Source organism: Triticum dicoccoides, chromosome 3B (genome assembly GCF_002162155.2).
Source record: "Triticum dicoccoides isolate Atlit2015 ecotype Zavitan chromosome 3B, WEW_v2.0, whole genome shotgun sequence".
In the NCBI taxonomy this organism is placed as follows: domain Eukaryota; kingdom Viridiplantae; phylum Streptophyta; class Magnoliopsida; order Poales; family Poaceae; genus Triticum; species Triticum dicoccoides.
This window is the reverse complement of record NC_041385.1, coordinates 103,035,985-103,052,537: the sequence shown is the minus strand read 5'-3', so window position 1 is coordinate 103,052,537 and position 16,553 is coordinate 103,035,985. Positions and strand designations below refer to the sequence as shown.

Sequence of the window (16,553 nt, the reverse complement as noted above, 5' to 3'; positions counted from 1 at the left end):
TCTCTCTCTCTCTAAGCACCCACCACTGTACAAGGCCTTAGTGGCCTAAGCAGGCGCCCTGCTTTCAGTTCCCTTTTCTTGCAACGGTGGACGACCATTTCATGCCTGCCCATTGTCTACCCGGCTCCTCATATAAGCCATGCACAATAATTTTCCTTTCTGCCTCTCCCCTCACACCCACCTCCCATCGACCCCGAAGTCATTGGATTAGGGTTGGCAGGAGGAGGGTGGATGGTGGTGCGTGGACGACGACTGCTCTCTCGCCGCACTACAGCTCTCACCAACTGTGACCTTCTTCCGTCGAGGATTGAGGAAGACTATGGAGCACCAAAAGAGGATGCGTCTGCCATTCAAACCCACGGCCCATTCTAACGAATGAGATGCATCCATCCAGGGACAAATGTGCCTCTGCTGTCACGTAGAAGCCACCGCTGGAAGAGGTGCAGGACCAGCTGCTTTCTCTTTGGATATGCTTCTTGTTCTGTCTTCATTGACGGTGTTGTCAGTTCATTTTAAATCTCATGAGAGAAGATCCTTGTGTGAAGGTCAATAATAGGTTTTCTTGAATATTCTTCAGTGAGGTTCTATTGGAATTGCAAGAACCCAACGCCTGTATCTTCCTTTCCATCATCCATGTCATAATTTTACCAAGAACTATTAGTGTATCCATCTCAATTATTTTCTTGTCTACCTGGTAAGGTCATGTTGTTCTTGACTAAAATGTTTCTTATTTTGTTTCTGTCGTGAACATGTTGCGATGATGAAGAAGATGATAAGTTGGGTGATTCTGACGATGAGAAGTCCACACGGAGCCCAATATGAGAAGTTAGTTCTTACATTTACTCTAGAAATTCTGTAGTAATGAAAACTGTAGCTAACATTATTTTCAGTAGTCTGAAAAATATATGTAATCGCCAACCTATTGTCTTCGCTGAAGCTCATCGAGAAGGAAAACTATAGTGTTATAATTGATATGTCGGACGGTTGCACTTAAATGATAAGCAGTGTTTATAAATCTGCTCTTGAACTTGTCATCTGGACATAAGTAAAGGCAAGAAAGAGTGAATTCTGGTGGTTTGGCATCGGGGAGAAACTAAAAGTGTGTGGCAAGGCTGCTTGTAGTGGGTAATATCATGCATATGACACTACCTTTGTAATGCATGGTAGAAGTGTCATATAGTATTAGTATAATAGATTATGTTATTTATAGTCATGTGTGACACATATTAGCATAACATTTATTATGATGCGGTATCATGATATGATACTCAACCCTTTATTTCTCCATTTAATTCTATAGCACCTCAGCAAAATTGTTTAGTTGGCATGCATGATACTTTCATTACGACCAACTTAAGAAAAGTCAAACGTACCAGGACTCCTAGGCCATCAAAGGCCGCATCATTTAAGTCAAGTGGGCCAATGATAGTCACGCATCCTCTTTCCATAACTAGACTTAAGAACAGATGGGACCTAATGAGAGGGATGTTACCCAGATGGCGGGATTCAGAGAAGCCGTGGATATTTATGGCCTTATGGACCTGGGATATATTGGTCTCGACTGGACATTTGAAAAGAGAGTTGCTGGAGGTGACTTTTGTAGGGTTCGGCTTGACAGAGCTTTAGCAACGGCGGACTGGAGCGCCATGTTTCCCTTGGCCACGGTGAGGCACCTAGTTGCTGCAAAATCGGACCACTGTCCAATAGTACTGATGAATGATGCCGCAGAGGGGAACAGGAGAATAGGCACTGGGAAGTTATTCAGGTATGAAAAAATGTGGGAGCAACATGCGCAGTTTTTCCCAATGCTTGAACAGATTTGGTCGGCGGATGTTTTGTGTGGCAATGTACAAGAGATGCGGGAGAAACTTGAGAGGATCTCAAAGTCCCTTGTGGACTGGGGAGGGCGGGAGTTTGGCCATGTTAGAAACGAACTCCGATGGCTCAAGGCGCAGCTGCTAACACTGCGGTCCGTGATCGGACGTGTTGGGCCAACAGACGAAGAGAGAAGTATAGAAGAGCGAATAGTGGAATTGAACCTGAGAGAAGAAATCATGTGGCGGCAAAGATCTCGTATTCAGTGGCTAGCAGAGGGAGATGGCAACACGAAGTTTTTTCACCTCAAAGCTTCCAATAGAAGAAGAAGGAACCGTATTTCAGAATTGCGAAGGGAAGATGGGACTATTTGCACTGATGAAGCGGAGATAGGATCTATGGCTACTGATTTTTATAAAAATCTGTACGAATCTGAACCGACGGTAGGGATGGAGGAGGTTTTGTCTCATATACCAAAAAAAGTGGATGCAGCGATGAATACCATGCTAAATGCAGTTTACACTGAGAAAGAAGTCAAAGAAGCTTTGTTCCAGATGTTTCCTACAAAGGCCCCCAGCCCCGATGATTTCCCGGCACACTTTTTCCAAAGGAACTGGGGTCTTTGCGGTGATGAAGTTTCCAGGGTGGTTTTGCGTGTTCTCAATGGGGGAGAGTCTCCGGAGGTTATAAACAGGACGTTCATAGTTTTGATTCCTAAGGTATTAAACCCAACCTCTCTTACACAATTTCGGCCTATTAGTTTGTGCAATGTAATCTATAAGATTATATCAAAGGTACATGCTAACCGGTTGAAAAGAGTTTTACCGGAGATAATTTCACAAGAACAATCTGCTTTCGTACCTGGAAGGTTGATCACGGACAACATCATAGCAGCGTATGAGTGTCTACACTTCATGAAGAGGTCGAGGAGTAAGAGTAATGCCCATTGTGCTCTAAAACTTGATATGATGAAGGCGTATGATAGAGTTGAATGGAGTTACCTTGAGGCGGTCATGCTCAAACTTGGTTTTGATCAATGCTGGGTCAAGTAAATTATGCAATGTGTGTCAACTGTGTCCTTTTCAGTATTGGTGAATGGAGTAAAGACGGAAGAGTTTCAGCCAACTAGGGGGATCCGTCAAGGAGACCCAATATCACCTTATTTATTTCTTTTGGCTGCTCAGGGGCTATCATGTCTGTTAACGGCGAAAGGTGAGGATGCGAATGTGAAGGGTGTGGTGGTTGCCCCCACTGCCCCACCAGTCAGTCATCTTTTGTTTGCGGATGATTGCTTGTTATTCTTTAAAGCAAATTCTGAAGGTGCAAATAAAGTGAAGGAAACCATCGAACAGTATTGCTCAGCCTCAGGGCAGAGGGTCAATTTAGCAAAATCTAGCATCTTCTTCGGGAAAGGTTGCCCAAACAATATGAGGGAGGTGATCAAGCAAGTTCTGGATGTGCAAAATGAGGCTTTGGCTGAAAGGTACCTTGGTTTACCTTCAGATGTTGGCAAGTCAAAAAATGGGGCATTCAAATATCTAAAAGACAGAATTTGGTCAAAAGTTCAAGGATGGATAGAGAAATGCATGGCAGCGGCGGGTAAGGAAGTCCTAATAAAATCAGTAGCACAGGCGGTGCCCACTTTTTCAATGTCATGCTTTCTTCTACCCCGAGGCCTTTGTCAACATATTGATCAAGTTTTGAGGAAATTCTTTTGGGGAAGTAAGAATGGCGAAAGAAAGGTGGCCTGGGTGTCGTGGGAAACAATTACTATGCCAAAGTATATGGGGGGGCTTGGCTTCCGAGACACACAAATGTTTAATCTGTCGATGCTTGCGAAGCAGTCATGGCGGCTGTTGCAGGAGTCAGATTCGTTGAGTGCCAAGTTGCTAAAGGCTGTGTACTACCCGGACTGCGAGGTCCTAGAGGCTAAGTTGGGTTCCCATCCTTCCCAGGTATGGCGAGCCTTATGCGCAGGTACAGAGGTTTTGAAGCAAGGCATAGTTAGGAGGATTGGCAATGGTCAAGATACTAACATCTGGAACCAAAACTGGATACCACGTGACCATATGTTGCGTGCGCTTCACCCAATATCACAAAACCCACCAGCGTTAGTGAGTGATCTAATTATCTCTGCTGAGAGATCATGGAACCAGGATACATTGCAAGATCATTTGCAGGAACAGGACATTCAGGCTATTCTGAACATCCCGTTGGGATTAGTTAATGCAGAGGATAGTTGGGCGTGGCATTATGAACGCTCTGGCCAGTTTAGCGTCCGATCTGCATATAGAATGCTGATGGAAAGTAAGAAGAGAAGGGAAGATTGGCTGGTCGGGAGAGCTGAGAACTCAAGGGTGGATGATAATAAACATAGCTGGAAGAGCTTGTGGAAGATTAATGTGCCGGGGAAGATAAAAAATTTCGCATGGCGCCTTGCCAGAAACACAATTCCAACGGATGCATTAAGACATCACCGCCATATGACACAGAGTAGTGTGTGCCCTGTTTGTAACGGAGCTGAAGATACCTGGAAACATGCTCTTATGGAATGCACAGTGGCAAAGTGTGTCTGGTCCCTAATCGATGAAGATCTGGTGGAACATCTGATAGCTTGCAGAATGACTGATGCCAAACTTTGGCTTACTGAAATGCAGGCTTCAATGGACGAGAATGGTTTTGTCAAAACGCTAGTTATCCTTTGGTCCATATGGTGGGCACGAAGAAAGCTAATTCATGAAGACCAAGTTCAGTCCCCACTGACAACATTCATGTTCATAAAAAATTATCTTGATGACCTGGCAACAATCCCATGCAACAGTGCAGCGAGGACCATAACTGTTCAAACGACAAGGTGGACTCCACCACCGGCTGGGGCTGTTAAGATTCATGTTGATGCGGCTGTTGGACGTCATGAAGATAGAGGAGCCTGTGCTGCTGTTTGTAGAGACGAAACAGGACGCTTTCTTGGTGCTTCGGTTACAGTAGTCCAACATTTGATTTCCCCGGACATTCTTGAAGCGAAGGCAAGCAGTGAGGCTCTTTCACTAGCGATGGATCTGATGTGCAATAATGTGATCGTTGCGACTGATTGTCAGGGAACGGTTAAGAACCTGAAGCAGCCTTATCTTGGAAGGCCGACAACGATTATTCATGAAATTAAAGAGAAGATTAAGACGGTGGGATCAGTTGTTTTTCTGTATGAGAGTAGAAGTATGAATCTAGAAGCTCATAAACTTGCAAAGGCGGCCACCACTCTCGGTTTTGGTCGTCATTCGTGGCTGCTGGATAGGCCAGACTTAATCTGTATTCCTGAAAACATTCTGAGCTAATTTAGTGTTTTTTTTTTCAAAAAAAAAAACTACACTTAAGAAATATCATCTTTAGATTGCTATGATAAAGTTATCGATGAGATTACCCGAACAGCCCTCACTCATGATGAAAGGCTGAAAGCAGGAGAGGAGATCGGACGAGTTTTGGGGGCATGGGGGCAGCCCATGCGTGCGGGATACGGACCACTGCATTATAGGGTCTTTATCCGTTCGCTAGCACACGTGCAAGGGCTCAGAATAGGAGGCACCACCGAGGGAGGAACAGATGCAGGGTTGCTCTGTAGTCGCGTCCAATAAAAAAATGAATTGCACGGTACTTCATCTGTCCTACTTTACTAGTCCTCATATTGTGGGTCATATATTAACTAATAAAATATATATTATACGTAGGAAAAATAATATTATTGAAAACTACATTCAAATACGAATCCAATAATATGACTTTTGATGACATGTATTACCATTTTGCTAATCAAATATATAGTCAAATTTTAACTTAAAGTAGGATGGGGACAAGGGACAGAGGTAGTACTAAAAAGCAGGCGATGGTGCGCCATTCTATCGCTCGCTGATCGTAGTTCAATCAACTGCAAAAGTGCAATGCCACCACAAAGAAAAACAGCACTGTGCTGATGTACGTTGCAAGTTGCAAAAAACGTACGAACCCACGCAGGCATGAGGCATGCATGATCGACGCATCATCAAACATCATGGTAGTAATTAAGTGATTAACCAAACGAAATTACCAACAATAACTCTGAGATTTCAGATCGAACAAACAGCAAAGTAGTTCGAATAGCTGCTGCATCACGAGTCCATCTAATTAGGTCCCCGATCGATCGATCCTTGCAAGTAACACAGAACCGAAAAAAGTAGTTCGAATTCAACAGAACACATAGATCATGAGGAGCTAGTCCTAGCCAACGCGAACAATCGATATCAAGCAAGCAGATCGTGCAGAGCTAATCAAGGCAAGAGACCTCTCACTGGACGCGGTTGCGGATGGCAGGCTGGGTGGCCATGAAGGCCAGCGCGGACATGTTGGCCACGCTGCCTACCGCGGCCTGGAGTTCGACGCCGGCAGCGTGGAGCTGCTCTTCCATGGCTTGCCGGCGCCCGGCAGCGTCGGGGGTCCGACTGTGAAGCAGGAACCGGACGGATGCCAGGAGGGTGAAGGCCCCCTCCACCCCGCGGAGCGCGTCCTGAGCGTGCTCCCTGGCGGCCTCGAGCCTGCTCAGAGCGAGCCACTCGTCGTGGTCGTCGCGGTCGCGGCAGAGGTCGCTGATGCCGGCTACCGGCCTCGACGGGACGGCACCACAGCCATGGAGCGCCAGGAGCTCGGCCACCACCATGGTGAATATGACACCGGAGAGGCAGCCGGATGCGTGCTCGACATGGGTCATGGCGGAATGCAACAAGGTGTACCGCCCCGCGGCGTTGCGGGTGTCCAGCACCAGCGGGGACGCCAGCACCCTACGCGCGGCGGCGACACTTTCCTCGACGCGGGCGCAACCGTCGTGCGCCCGTATGGCCACATACTGGTACATCTTCTTCCATTGCGGCGGCTGCGCCATCTCTCTCTCTCTCTCTCTCTCTCTTTCTCTCGGTGCACCACAAAGTATGTCCCTAAAAAATTTCAGAATTTTTCGAATTTCTTTGATTGTGCTGTCACACCAGGAGCATTTGCTCCCAGGTGTAGAAAGGTACTTTCGGGCTAAGAGGTACACTTTAACGTCCACGTCGTCGCGTGAGAACCTGGAGGAACAAGGAGGGTCGCGTGCAGGAGACCAACGACAACAAATCTACATGGCAAGCCGTACTTAGCGCCTGGTACCTTAGGTATTTTTACTCAATCTAGTCAATGACACATGGGACCTACTTGACATGGTGTAGTAGTATACGGGTCTAGGGGTTCGTGGGTATGGGTATTGCTTTCCCGTACCCGTACCCGTACCCGCTTTATCCGATGGGTACAATTTTTTTCCACTTAGAAACCCATAGGCATTTTTATTTCCCATACCCTCACCCTAATAGAGTTTTTACCCGCCAGGTTCGCGGGTAGCGGGTATCCATTGCCATATTGACCCCCTCTTCTCTCTTTCCTCACAACCGGACACCACACCACAATATCCCACCACATGTATGGATCGCACCTATTTTTTCTCCTCTCAGACGTATCATGTCCGTAGACCATGTCCGGACAGAAAAACGGACATATACCGAAGGATTTTGTGGCTCGGCATTGGATATGCCCTAACCACACTTGCAAATATCATCCAGAGGTCGCCAGCTTGTCAAGGGCGTCCTCTCTCAGGCTGGTTGTAATGGGGAGTATCATATACTAGTATCATGCATATGATACTAGCGCATGATACTACCTCCCTAATGCATAGTACTATCATATTTTAGTATCATGTAGTACTCTATTTATTGCCATGCATGACACAAAGTAGCATAACATTTATTATGATACGGTATCATGATATGATACTCCACCCTCTCTTTCTTCATTTAATGCTATGACACCTCATCAAAATTGCCTAGTTTGTATGCATGATACTACTAGCTATGATACTACCATTTTAACCAGCCTCATGATGAAAGGATGAAAGTACTACCTCCGTCCGGATTTATTGGTCTTCATTGGATTTCGTGTCAAATTTTTATCATAGATTAAACTAACAAAATGTTCACGCATGTCATCAAACATTATATTTTTAAAAACTATGTTCAAATACGAATTTAATGAGATAATTTTTCTTCACATGCATTAATATTTTGTTAGTTAAAGTTTTAATCAAAATTTGGCACAAACTACAAAAGGGATCTATAAACAGGACGGAGGTAGTAGAGGGGATCGGACGTGTTTTGGGGACATCGGGGCAGCCCATGCGTGCGGGAGATGGACCACACTGCATTAGAGGGCCTTTTCTCGTTCGCTAGCCCACATGCAAGCGCTCAGAATAGCAGGCGCCGCACGGGGGGAGGAACAGATGTGGTGCTGCTCCATAGTCGTGTCAAATAAAGAAATTGATTGCACGGTAAAAAGCAGGCGATTGTGCACCATTCTATCGCTCGTTGAAGCGTAGTTGAATCAACCACAAAGTGCAATGCCACCACAAAGGAAAACATCACTGCCAATGTATGTTGCAAGTTGCAACTAAGGGCATCTCCAGCCGCGCCCCCCAACAGGCCCTTCCCAGGTGATTTTGTCGCGCCGGCAACAAAAAAAAGGCCCCAGTCGCGCCCCCAGAAGCCCGTTTTTCGCCGGCTCGGGCCAAAACTGGTGCCGGCAGACCCAGGCCGAACCCGGCGCCCTGGGGGCGCTTGGGGAGCCGGCGCAAGCGAAAAAGGCGCGTGGGCCCGCCCTGGAAGCGACCCGAGGGTCTTTTCCCGCCGTTTCTTGACACTTTTCCCTCGCATCTCTCCCGCTCGCTCGCCTTCCTCCCGCCATTCTATCCCTTTCTCCCGCTCGCTCTCGCCTTCCTCCCGCCAAACCCCCTCCCGCTCGCCGCGAAGAAGCACGCCATGCCGCCGAAGAAGTACGTCATGCCGCGCGCGACGGCAACCGCGAGTGGCGCCGTGGCCCAGCCGAAGCCGAGGAAGCCGAGGGCGCCGCCATCGAAGCCACCAGGCCTGTCGAACGCCGAGTGGAGGGTGGAAGTTCAGCGGCGCGAAGCGGTCACCACCGACAGGCGGAACAGGGCCATAGCCAAGAAGGCCCGTGACACCGCGGCACGCACGGCGGCGTCTTCCTCATCGGTCGACCAGGCGGAGATGAACCCACTCGTCGTCAGCCACGCCCAGTACGCGCCCTGGGGACAGCAAGGCGCCGGATCTCCATGGGGTTCATCGTCGCCCGGCTGCTACGCCGACGGCGACGCGCACGGCGGGTTCAACCCAAACATGACCTTCCCTCATGGTCACCCCGCTACGCGCACGCCCTCGCCCGCCTTCGTCGGCGTGCAATACCCTCCATACAACTACTCGCCGCCCGCCTCCTACGCGTCCACACCGACGCCCCATCTCTACCGCAGACCACTACCCTTCTCGCACCTCGGCGGCACCGACGACACGGGAGCCGACATGGACGACATCATCGCGACAGGATCAACCGCGGCCGCCGAGTCTCCCGGGTTCGCCACCCAGGACGAGGTGGTGGACCTCAACGGCGACATGGAGGCCGAGCTCGGCTACGTCTACGGCGACGACGCGCAGGAACCCGAGGAGGAGGAGGACGAGGAGGACGAGGAGGACGAGGAACCGGCGCTTGTTCCGACGAAGGGGCGCCAGAAGAAGAAGAAGCGGGCGGCTAGGTCAGGCGAACAACGCATCAAGTGGACGTCCAAGGAGGAGGAATGCCTCGCCGAAGCATGGAAAGTCGTCTGCCTCGACCCGACCACCGGCGCGAACCAGAGCTTGGACACGTACTGGGACCGCATCAAGGCCGAGTTCGACGAGCGGAAGCTCGTCGACCCCTACTTCAAAGGCGTGTACATGCAGCGCGGCTCCAAGGCGATGGCGAACCATTGGGGGCGTATCCAGTTGGCGTGCAACAAATGGCATGGAATCGTCGAGGAGGTCGCGGCTCGCCCGGAGAGCGGCGCCAGCATTGAGGATCAAGTACGCACGCCGTTCGCCCGCATATCTTCGCCCCCTATGCCCGCCAACTGTTTGTCTCTTCGCGCAGCTGCTGCGTATGTTCGCCATGTATCAGGGCGACAACCAGGACGCCGACTTCAAGCACCTCCACGTCTACAAGCGCATTGACAAATGCAAGAAGTGGGCGGAAGTCCGGCGTGCCCTCGACAAGGCCAAGGAGACATACAAGCCAGACGCGACGACTCCGGGCGCGTCAGAGGGACGGCCGGACGGCCACAAGTTGGCAAAGAAGGGGAAAAGTGCCAACGTGGCAACCGCGCGAGTGCAGGAGTCCATCGAGCATTGCCTCGCCGACGCCCAGGCCCGGGCCGTCCTACGTGAAGAGAAGACCGAGGTGCGGTGGTCGTCACTTATGAAGAACAACGCCATCAAGCTCGACCTGCTCCGGACGAACATCGCCGCGAAGAAGAGGAACACCGACATGGCTTTTCTGATGAGCGGGGCGGACATGCTCCAGAGCAACGACGAGAAGCTCAAGGCGTGGTACCTGGTGCAGCGTGGCCTCATCCTGAACGAGCTGCCGACGGCAACGCCGACGACGCCGATGACGCCCACGACCACACGGACGCCAAGCCCGGACGGCGCCTCTACATCCCCGCCCAGCAGTGCCGAAGCCGCGCCGACGCAGCCCAGCGACGAAGCAGGTCCGACACCGACGAGCCCGCACACGCCGACTCCGCCAACGCCTGGAGCCGACCAAGCCGAGTGATTCGTTGCGCACGGCGCCCCTCTGTTTTTTGTAACGCCAGACTACGTCCGATCGCCGGATTTGCGGCGTCTTTTGAGAGCGGAAACGACCAAGTTTGAATTTCCCGCATTCTGGGGCCGGCGCGTGGGGGCGTGACTGGGAGCTAGATCGCCCTCAGGGGCCGAACTAGCGCCGGCACGCCCCCAGGCCGCTCTATTTAGGCGCCCTGGGGGGCCAAACGGCTGGAGATGCCCTAACACACGAACCCACGCAGGCATGCATGATCAACGCATATCACCATACATCGTGGCAAATTACCAAGAAATAACTCTAGGATTTCAGATCGACAAACAGCAAAGTAGTGCGAATCGCTACTCCATCATCCTTGCAATTAACAAGAGAACCGAAAAAAGTAGTTCGAAACCGACAGACACATAGATCATGCATGGCCTAGCTAGCCCTAGCCAACGCGAACAAGCGATATCAAGGAAGCAGATCGTGCAGAGCTAGTCAAGGGACCTCTCACTGGATGCGGTTGCAGATGGCAGGCTGGGTGGCCAAGAAGGCCAGCGCGGACATGTTGGCCACGCTGCCTACCACGGCCTGGAGTTCGACGGCGGCGGCGTGGAGCTGCTCTTCCATGGCTTGCCGGCGCCCGGCAGCGTCGGGGGTCCGGCTGTGAAGCATGAACCGGACGGAGGCCAGGAGGGTGAAGGCACCCTCCACCCCGCGGAGCGCGTCCTGGGCGTGCTCCCTGGCGGCCTCGAGCCTGGTCAGAGCGAGCCATTCGTCGTGGTTGTCGCGGTCGCGGCGGAGGTCGCCAATGCCAGCCAGCGGCCTCGACGGGACGGCCCCGCAGCCATGGAGCGCCAGGATCTCGGCCACCACCATGCTGAATATGACACCGGAGAGGCAGCCGGATGCGTGCTCGACGTGGGTCATCGCGGAGTGCAACGAGGTGTACCGCCCCGCGGCGTTGCGGGTGTCCAGCACCAGTGGGGACGCCAGCACCCTACGCGCGTCGGCGACACTTTTCTCGACGCGGGCGCAGCCGTCGTGCGCCCGTATCGCCACATACTGGTACATCGCCTTCCATTGCGGCGGCTGCGCCATCTCTCTCTCTCTCGCTCTCTCTCTCTCTCTCTCTCTCTCTCTCTCTCTCTCGTTACCACTTCGTCGTGCGCCCTCCCGCTACTGCGTCTGGCTTTTGTCAACTAAAAAATTACCTTCCCTCGCCGGTTTACCACGGCGCGGTAGATTGTACCGTCGCCTCTCATGGGAGGTCAAGCTCGTCCTGCACCCACGAGTGGAGCGTTCGCGTCGCCCGGACGAAGACCACGGCGGACACCTACGGAACGAGGCCACGGCGGGCGCCTCCCAGTACAAGCGTCCTGAAGTCGGCGCATTGTCGAGTCTTTCCTTGGAGGACAGCGGGCGCCTCGAGGACGGGCCAGCGCACGGTTTTGCAGGAGAGTCAGTCAACGCGTCGACGGCACAGGGTAGCGAGGGACTTCGATCGGTGCGGATGCCACGGCGACGGCAACCTCGTCGCGGCTGACTACGACATCAATGGATCTGGCAGTGAGAGCGTGAGCTGTCGCGGTGGTGATGAAGAGCCGGCCGCTGTGAGGAGGAGCATGTTCATCAGTACTTCTCGGGCCGGCCTCCAGCGGCAACAGGTCGAAGATGTCTGAGGACAGGTGCCGCATCCAGTAAAAGTAATGTAAAGATGCAATGGTGTGCTTCTTTGTGACTCCGTATGTGATTGATCATTTTGCAATGTAGTACCACGTATTTTAAGTGCAGTTGTTTCTTCATGCATGTATTAATTAGCTGCTCATTGGAGACACTGAGGAAAGGACATGAAGAGGTCGCGATGTACAGCCATGTGGTTCAAACCCTGCACAGTGCCCCATAACGTGATGTCCTCATCTTGTCGACCGAGCCGACGCAGCGGCACTGCTCCATCATAAATAAAATGAGTGAGGTCTTTTTCCCCCTTTCTGGATTCTGAAACCTTCCATTTTTTATAAATGAACGTGTTCTTACTCCCTGCGATCCATACTAAAGTTGTACTAATCTCTATGGCCCATGCATGTGTACAGCAAGTGATGGGAAGTGTGAGAAGTTTAGTATCATCCTGCTACAGTAAGAAGAGTGAGACCTCTTTATAAGGGATGTTCTACCACTTGCTATTGGGAGTTTGGAAATAGAAGTTGTACACGTGTGTTCCTCCTCCGCCGCCGCCCGCCTCGCCACGCCTGGCCACGACGCGCGGGCGCCACATGTTGCAGGAATGAGCCGAACCGAAGCTTAACTCAGTTCACTCACTCCCTCTCATAGAACCCGAGCCGTCATCTACTATTCCTCTCTGTCGTTCGAGATCCTGCCCGGGAGAACGACAATAAGGTTTTTGGGGAGCGTCTCGACGCGACTGCTCGTTCATCCCCTATCTGCTCGTTCATGTGCTGGCCATATATGTGATGTTCATAGATGTTTCGTTTCTAGGTACTATACATGCTCACATGCTTAGGTATCGATATGAGATGCATACCATATTTTCCATGTTAATCATTTACTCATGGATTAGATTAGTCGGAAAAGTGCTAATATTACCGACAATCCAAAAACCTTATTACATGCACTTTCCGACTCATGGTTTCGCCGCTACTCTGAAATTGGAAAAATTTACTGGGGCGCATATTAAGCGTTGACAGACCAGGACCACCTTGTGGCTCACGGCAATGAACATGTTCTGGGTTGGTGGTGTGTCTCCCATGGTAACGATTGCTCTTGAACAGGAGAATGCGTTTAGAGAGGCAACCACCATCTTTGTGGGAGTCGTTCTTACTGTGATCGGAGACAAGCTTGTGGACGTGTATCTCCATATGCGTGTTGCCAAAAACTTGTGGGGTGCGCTCGAAACTAAGTTCGGCGCTGATGAAGTCATGTACCTAGGGTAGGGTCATGGACCTATCTAGTATACCCTACCCAAGGACATCCTTAGAAGAAGTTACCTTCCAGTCGACCAAGAGAGACTCCACTCGACGAACTCAAAGACACTCGACGATGAAAATAGCCACTCGACCATGAAGCTAATCATTCGACTACCAGGAGACCTAAAGTCACTTAGCACGCAACGGCCTGACATTAAGTAGCTTTAATAGTCTTCATGGTCCTTTATGTGGGCGTTCCCAGTAACTTCCTGTCTTAATGTACTTTAAACCCTGCATAACTGAGGGTCGGAGGGGTCTGGCGAACTCTATATAAGCCACCCCCTCCTCAGTGTAAGGGGTTCGCACCCCTGTAACTCATACGCACATAATCCAGTCGACCGCCTCCGGGCTCCGAGACGTAGGGCTGTTACTTCTTCCGAGAAGGGCCTGAACTCGTAATTCCCTTGCGTATACAACTACTCCATAGCTAGGATCTTGCCTCTCCATACCTACCCCCCATTCTACTGTCAGACTTAGAACCACGACAGTTGGCACCCACCGTGGGGCAGGTGTCTTAGCGACTTTTTGGAGAAGTTGCAATTTGACCGATCGCCTTCATCATGGTTTCTGGCGGAGTTCTGGTCGAGGGCCGTGAGATCCGTCTCGGTGCGCTCGCTTTCATCGCCGACGACTCCGCTTGGCTCCAGCAGGCACCACTCGACATCGACGCGCTCCCCGTCCGCGGTGCGACGCACTTTCGGGCGTGTGTCCGCGGTGTCCTGCTGCGGTAGCCGTCGACCCCCTACCGGTCGACTCCTATGCCGTCCTCCCTCCCTGTCTCCCGCCAGCGCAAGCGCTCCGGTCGGTCGAGGCTCCAGCGATGGGTGAGACACGCAGTGGCTCGCCAATCGGCCACCACCCAAGTCGCGGCAATTGAGCCCGACGAATCTCTCTACGGCCTGTTCGATCTGTCGACTAGCTCTGTAGAGACTGCATCCGAGTGTGACAGCAGTGATCCAGCGGCGGAGGTCCTGATGGTCAATGGACCTCGTAGCCCTCTCGGCTTCCCCCGAATCGACGGGATGGACGATGGAGGCGACCCAGCTCAGGCTCACGAAGAATATCAACCCGAGCCACTCACTTCTCAGCAAAGAGAAGATCTTCGCCGCCGGAACATGGATGCCCTGCATACTCCTATCGCAGGAGAAACTCCCAAGGCTCGTGCCTTGGAAGAGGCGCGTTTGGCCAACTTGGCTGAACGCACTCGACTGGAGAACCTCCAGCGAGCACTCGATGAGCGTGCGCGGCAACGAGTACCCGACTCTAGCCGACGTCAGCTCTTTCCGCAACCAACTCAGGTATATCGAACCCCGATTCAGAATTTAGCAACTGCGGTCCGTATAGCGTAGTCAATTCAGCCCTCTCAGTCGGAGGCTGGAAGAGGCTTGATGCAGATCAGAGATTTGCTTCGAGCAGCAGGAGATCAGAATTCAGCTGTGTCACAGTCGCGCAACAGAATTCACAGTCGACTACTGTTCAGTCGGCTCACAGCCCAAGGCCGCCTCCGAGGCGCGTGGGATGTGAAGGCCGGCGGGACCACTATGATGACCGATTTGATCGTGATGATAGGCGTCGAGTGCCTACTCCTCCCCCGAGAGGTGGGTCTAACGCCCTTCGGCAGCAGGATGATAGGCGCCAGCTCAGTGTTGGGCGGAGAGCTCCGGTCGACCCCAGAGAACCAGGCTTTGACGCAAGATCCATCATCGTGCAAGGTTTGGTCGATCGGATTAGAGCTCGTAGAGGTGGCCATGACAGAGATGTGCCCACTAGCAGCTGAGTCCATGTTTCAGGTCCAGAATGCTTTAGCAGAGCCATCAGAGCCGCAGTGATACCCCCCAACTTCAAGTTGGCGACTGGGGTAAGTAAGTTCATCGGAGAGTCCAAGCCTGAAACTTGGCTTGAAGACTACCGAGTGGCGGTTCAGATTGGCGGCGGTAATGATGAGGTGGCCATGAAACATTTGCCACTCATGCTAGAGGGTTCAGCCAAGGCGTGGTTGAATCAATTAGCTCCTAGCCGCATCTACACTTGTGAAGATCTTTCCCGAGTGTTCGTCAGGACGTTCGAGGGAACTTGCAAGCGACCGGCCAGATTGACAGAACTGCAAGTCTGCATACAGAAGTCGAGTGAAACACTGAGAGATTACATCCAGAGATGGATCACTTTGCATCATACCGTGGAGAATGTGTCTGACCATCAAGCGGTCTGTGCCTTCAAGGATGGTGTCAAGAACAGAGAGTTGAGCCTGAAGTTTGGTCGAACCGGGGATATGACCCTGAGTCGAATGATGGAGATTGCCACCAAGTACGCTAACGATGAAGAAGAGGACATGCTCCGGAGTGGCAAGTATAAGCCGAGTCAGTCGGAAAAAGGAAACTACAATCGGAAGCAGAAGCGGAAAGCCGAGCCAGCTGCTCCTGGAGAGGCTCTGGCCGTGACTCAGGGCAAATTCAAAGGGAAGCCCAAAGGATCTTGGAACCCCAAGAAGGTAAAAGATAAGGAAGGAAATGACGTGATGGATCTGCCGTGTCACATCCACACGAAGAAAGACGAAGAGGGTAACTTCATCTACCCGAAACATACCACCCGCCAGTGCCGGCTCTTAATCCAGCAGTTTCAAGGAAAACAGCCCAAGGACAAAGAGAAGGAGTCGGACAAGGCCGAGGACAAGGAGGACAGTGATGGAGGGTACCCTCATGTCAATTCCACCCTGATGATTTTTGCTGATGTAGAGAGCAAAAGTCGACTGAAAGTGATCAACCGTGAGGTAAATATGGTCGCTCCAGCGACACCAAGCTATCTGAGATGGTCGCAAACTCCCATTACATTTGACCAGTCCGATCACCCTACTCACATTGCCACCCCTGGGAGGCAAGCGTTGGTGGTCGACCCAGTCGTCGAAGGCACTCGACTGACGAAGGTATTGATGGATGGCGGCAGTGGGTTGAATATATTGTATGCAGAGACGCTAAAGGGAATGGGCATTCCGATGTCCAGGCTCAGCTCCAGCAACATGAGTTTTCACGGAGTCATTCCTGGAAAGAAGGCTGAGTCACTCGG

The 16,553-nt window shown here is 51.7% G+C and overlaps 2 protein-coding genes across 2 annotated transcripts; both read right to left on the bottom strand.

Moving 5' to 3' along the window:
* Window positions 1–5,889: 5,889 nt before the first annotated feature.
* Window positions 5,890–6,725, bottom strand: LOC119280931. The gene has a single exon (XM_037561609.1). The coding sequence runs from the start codon at window positions 6,719–6,721 to the stop codon at window positions 6,131–6,133; it is 591 nt and encodes a 196-aa protein (XP_037417506.1). The 5' UTR covers window positions 6,722–6,725; the 3' UTR covers window positions 5,890–6,130.
* Window positions 6,726–11,019: 4,294 nt separating this feature from the next.
* LOC119280930 lies at window positions 11,020–11,610 on the bottom strand. Its single transcript, XM_037561608.1, has one exon. The coding sequence runs from the start codon at window positions 11,608–11,610 to the stop codon at window positions 11,020–11,022; it is 591 nt and encodes a 196-aa protein (XP_037417505.1).
* Between the last annotated feature and the right edge of the window lie 4,943 nt (window positions 11,611–16,553).

Coding starts and splice junctions, on each gene's coding strand:
- LOC119280930 (XM_037561608.1), bottom strand. CDS start 11,610: ATGGCGCAGCCGCCGCAATGGAAGGCGATGTACCAGTATGTGGCGATA.
- LOC119280931 (XM_037561609.1), bottom strand. CDS start 6,721: ATGGCGCAGCCGCCGCAATGGAAGAAGATGTACCAGTATGTGGCCATA.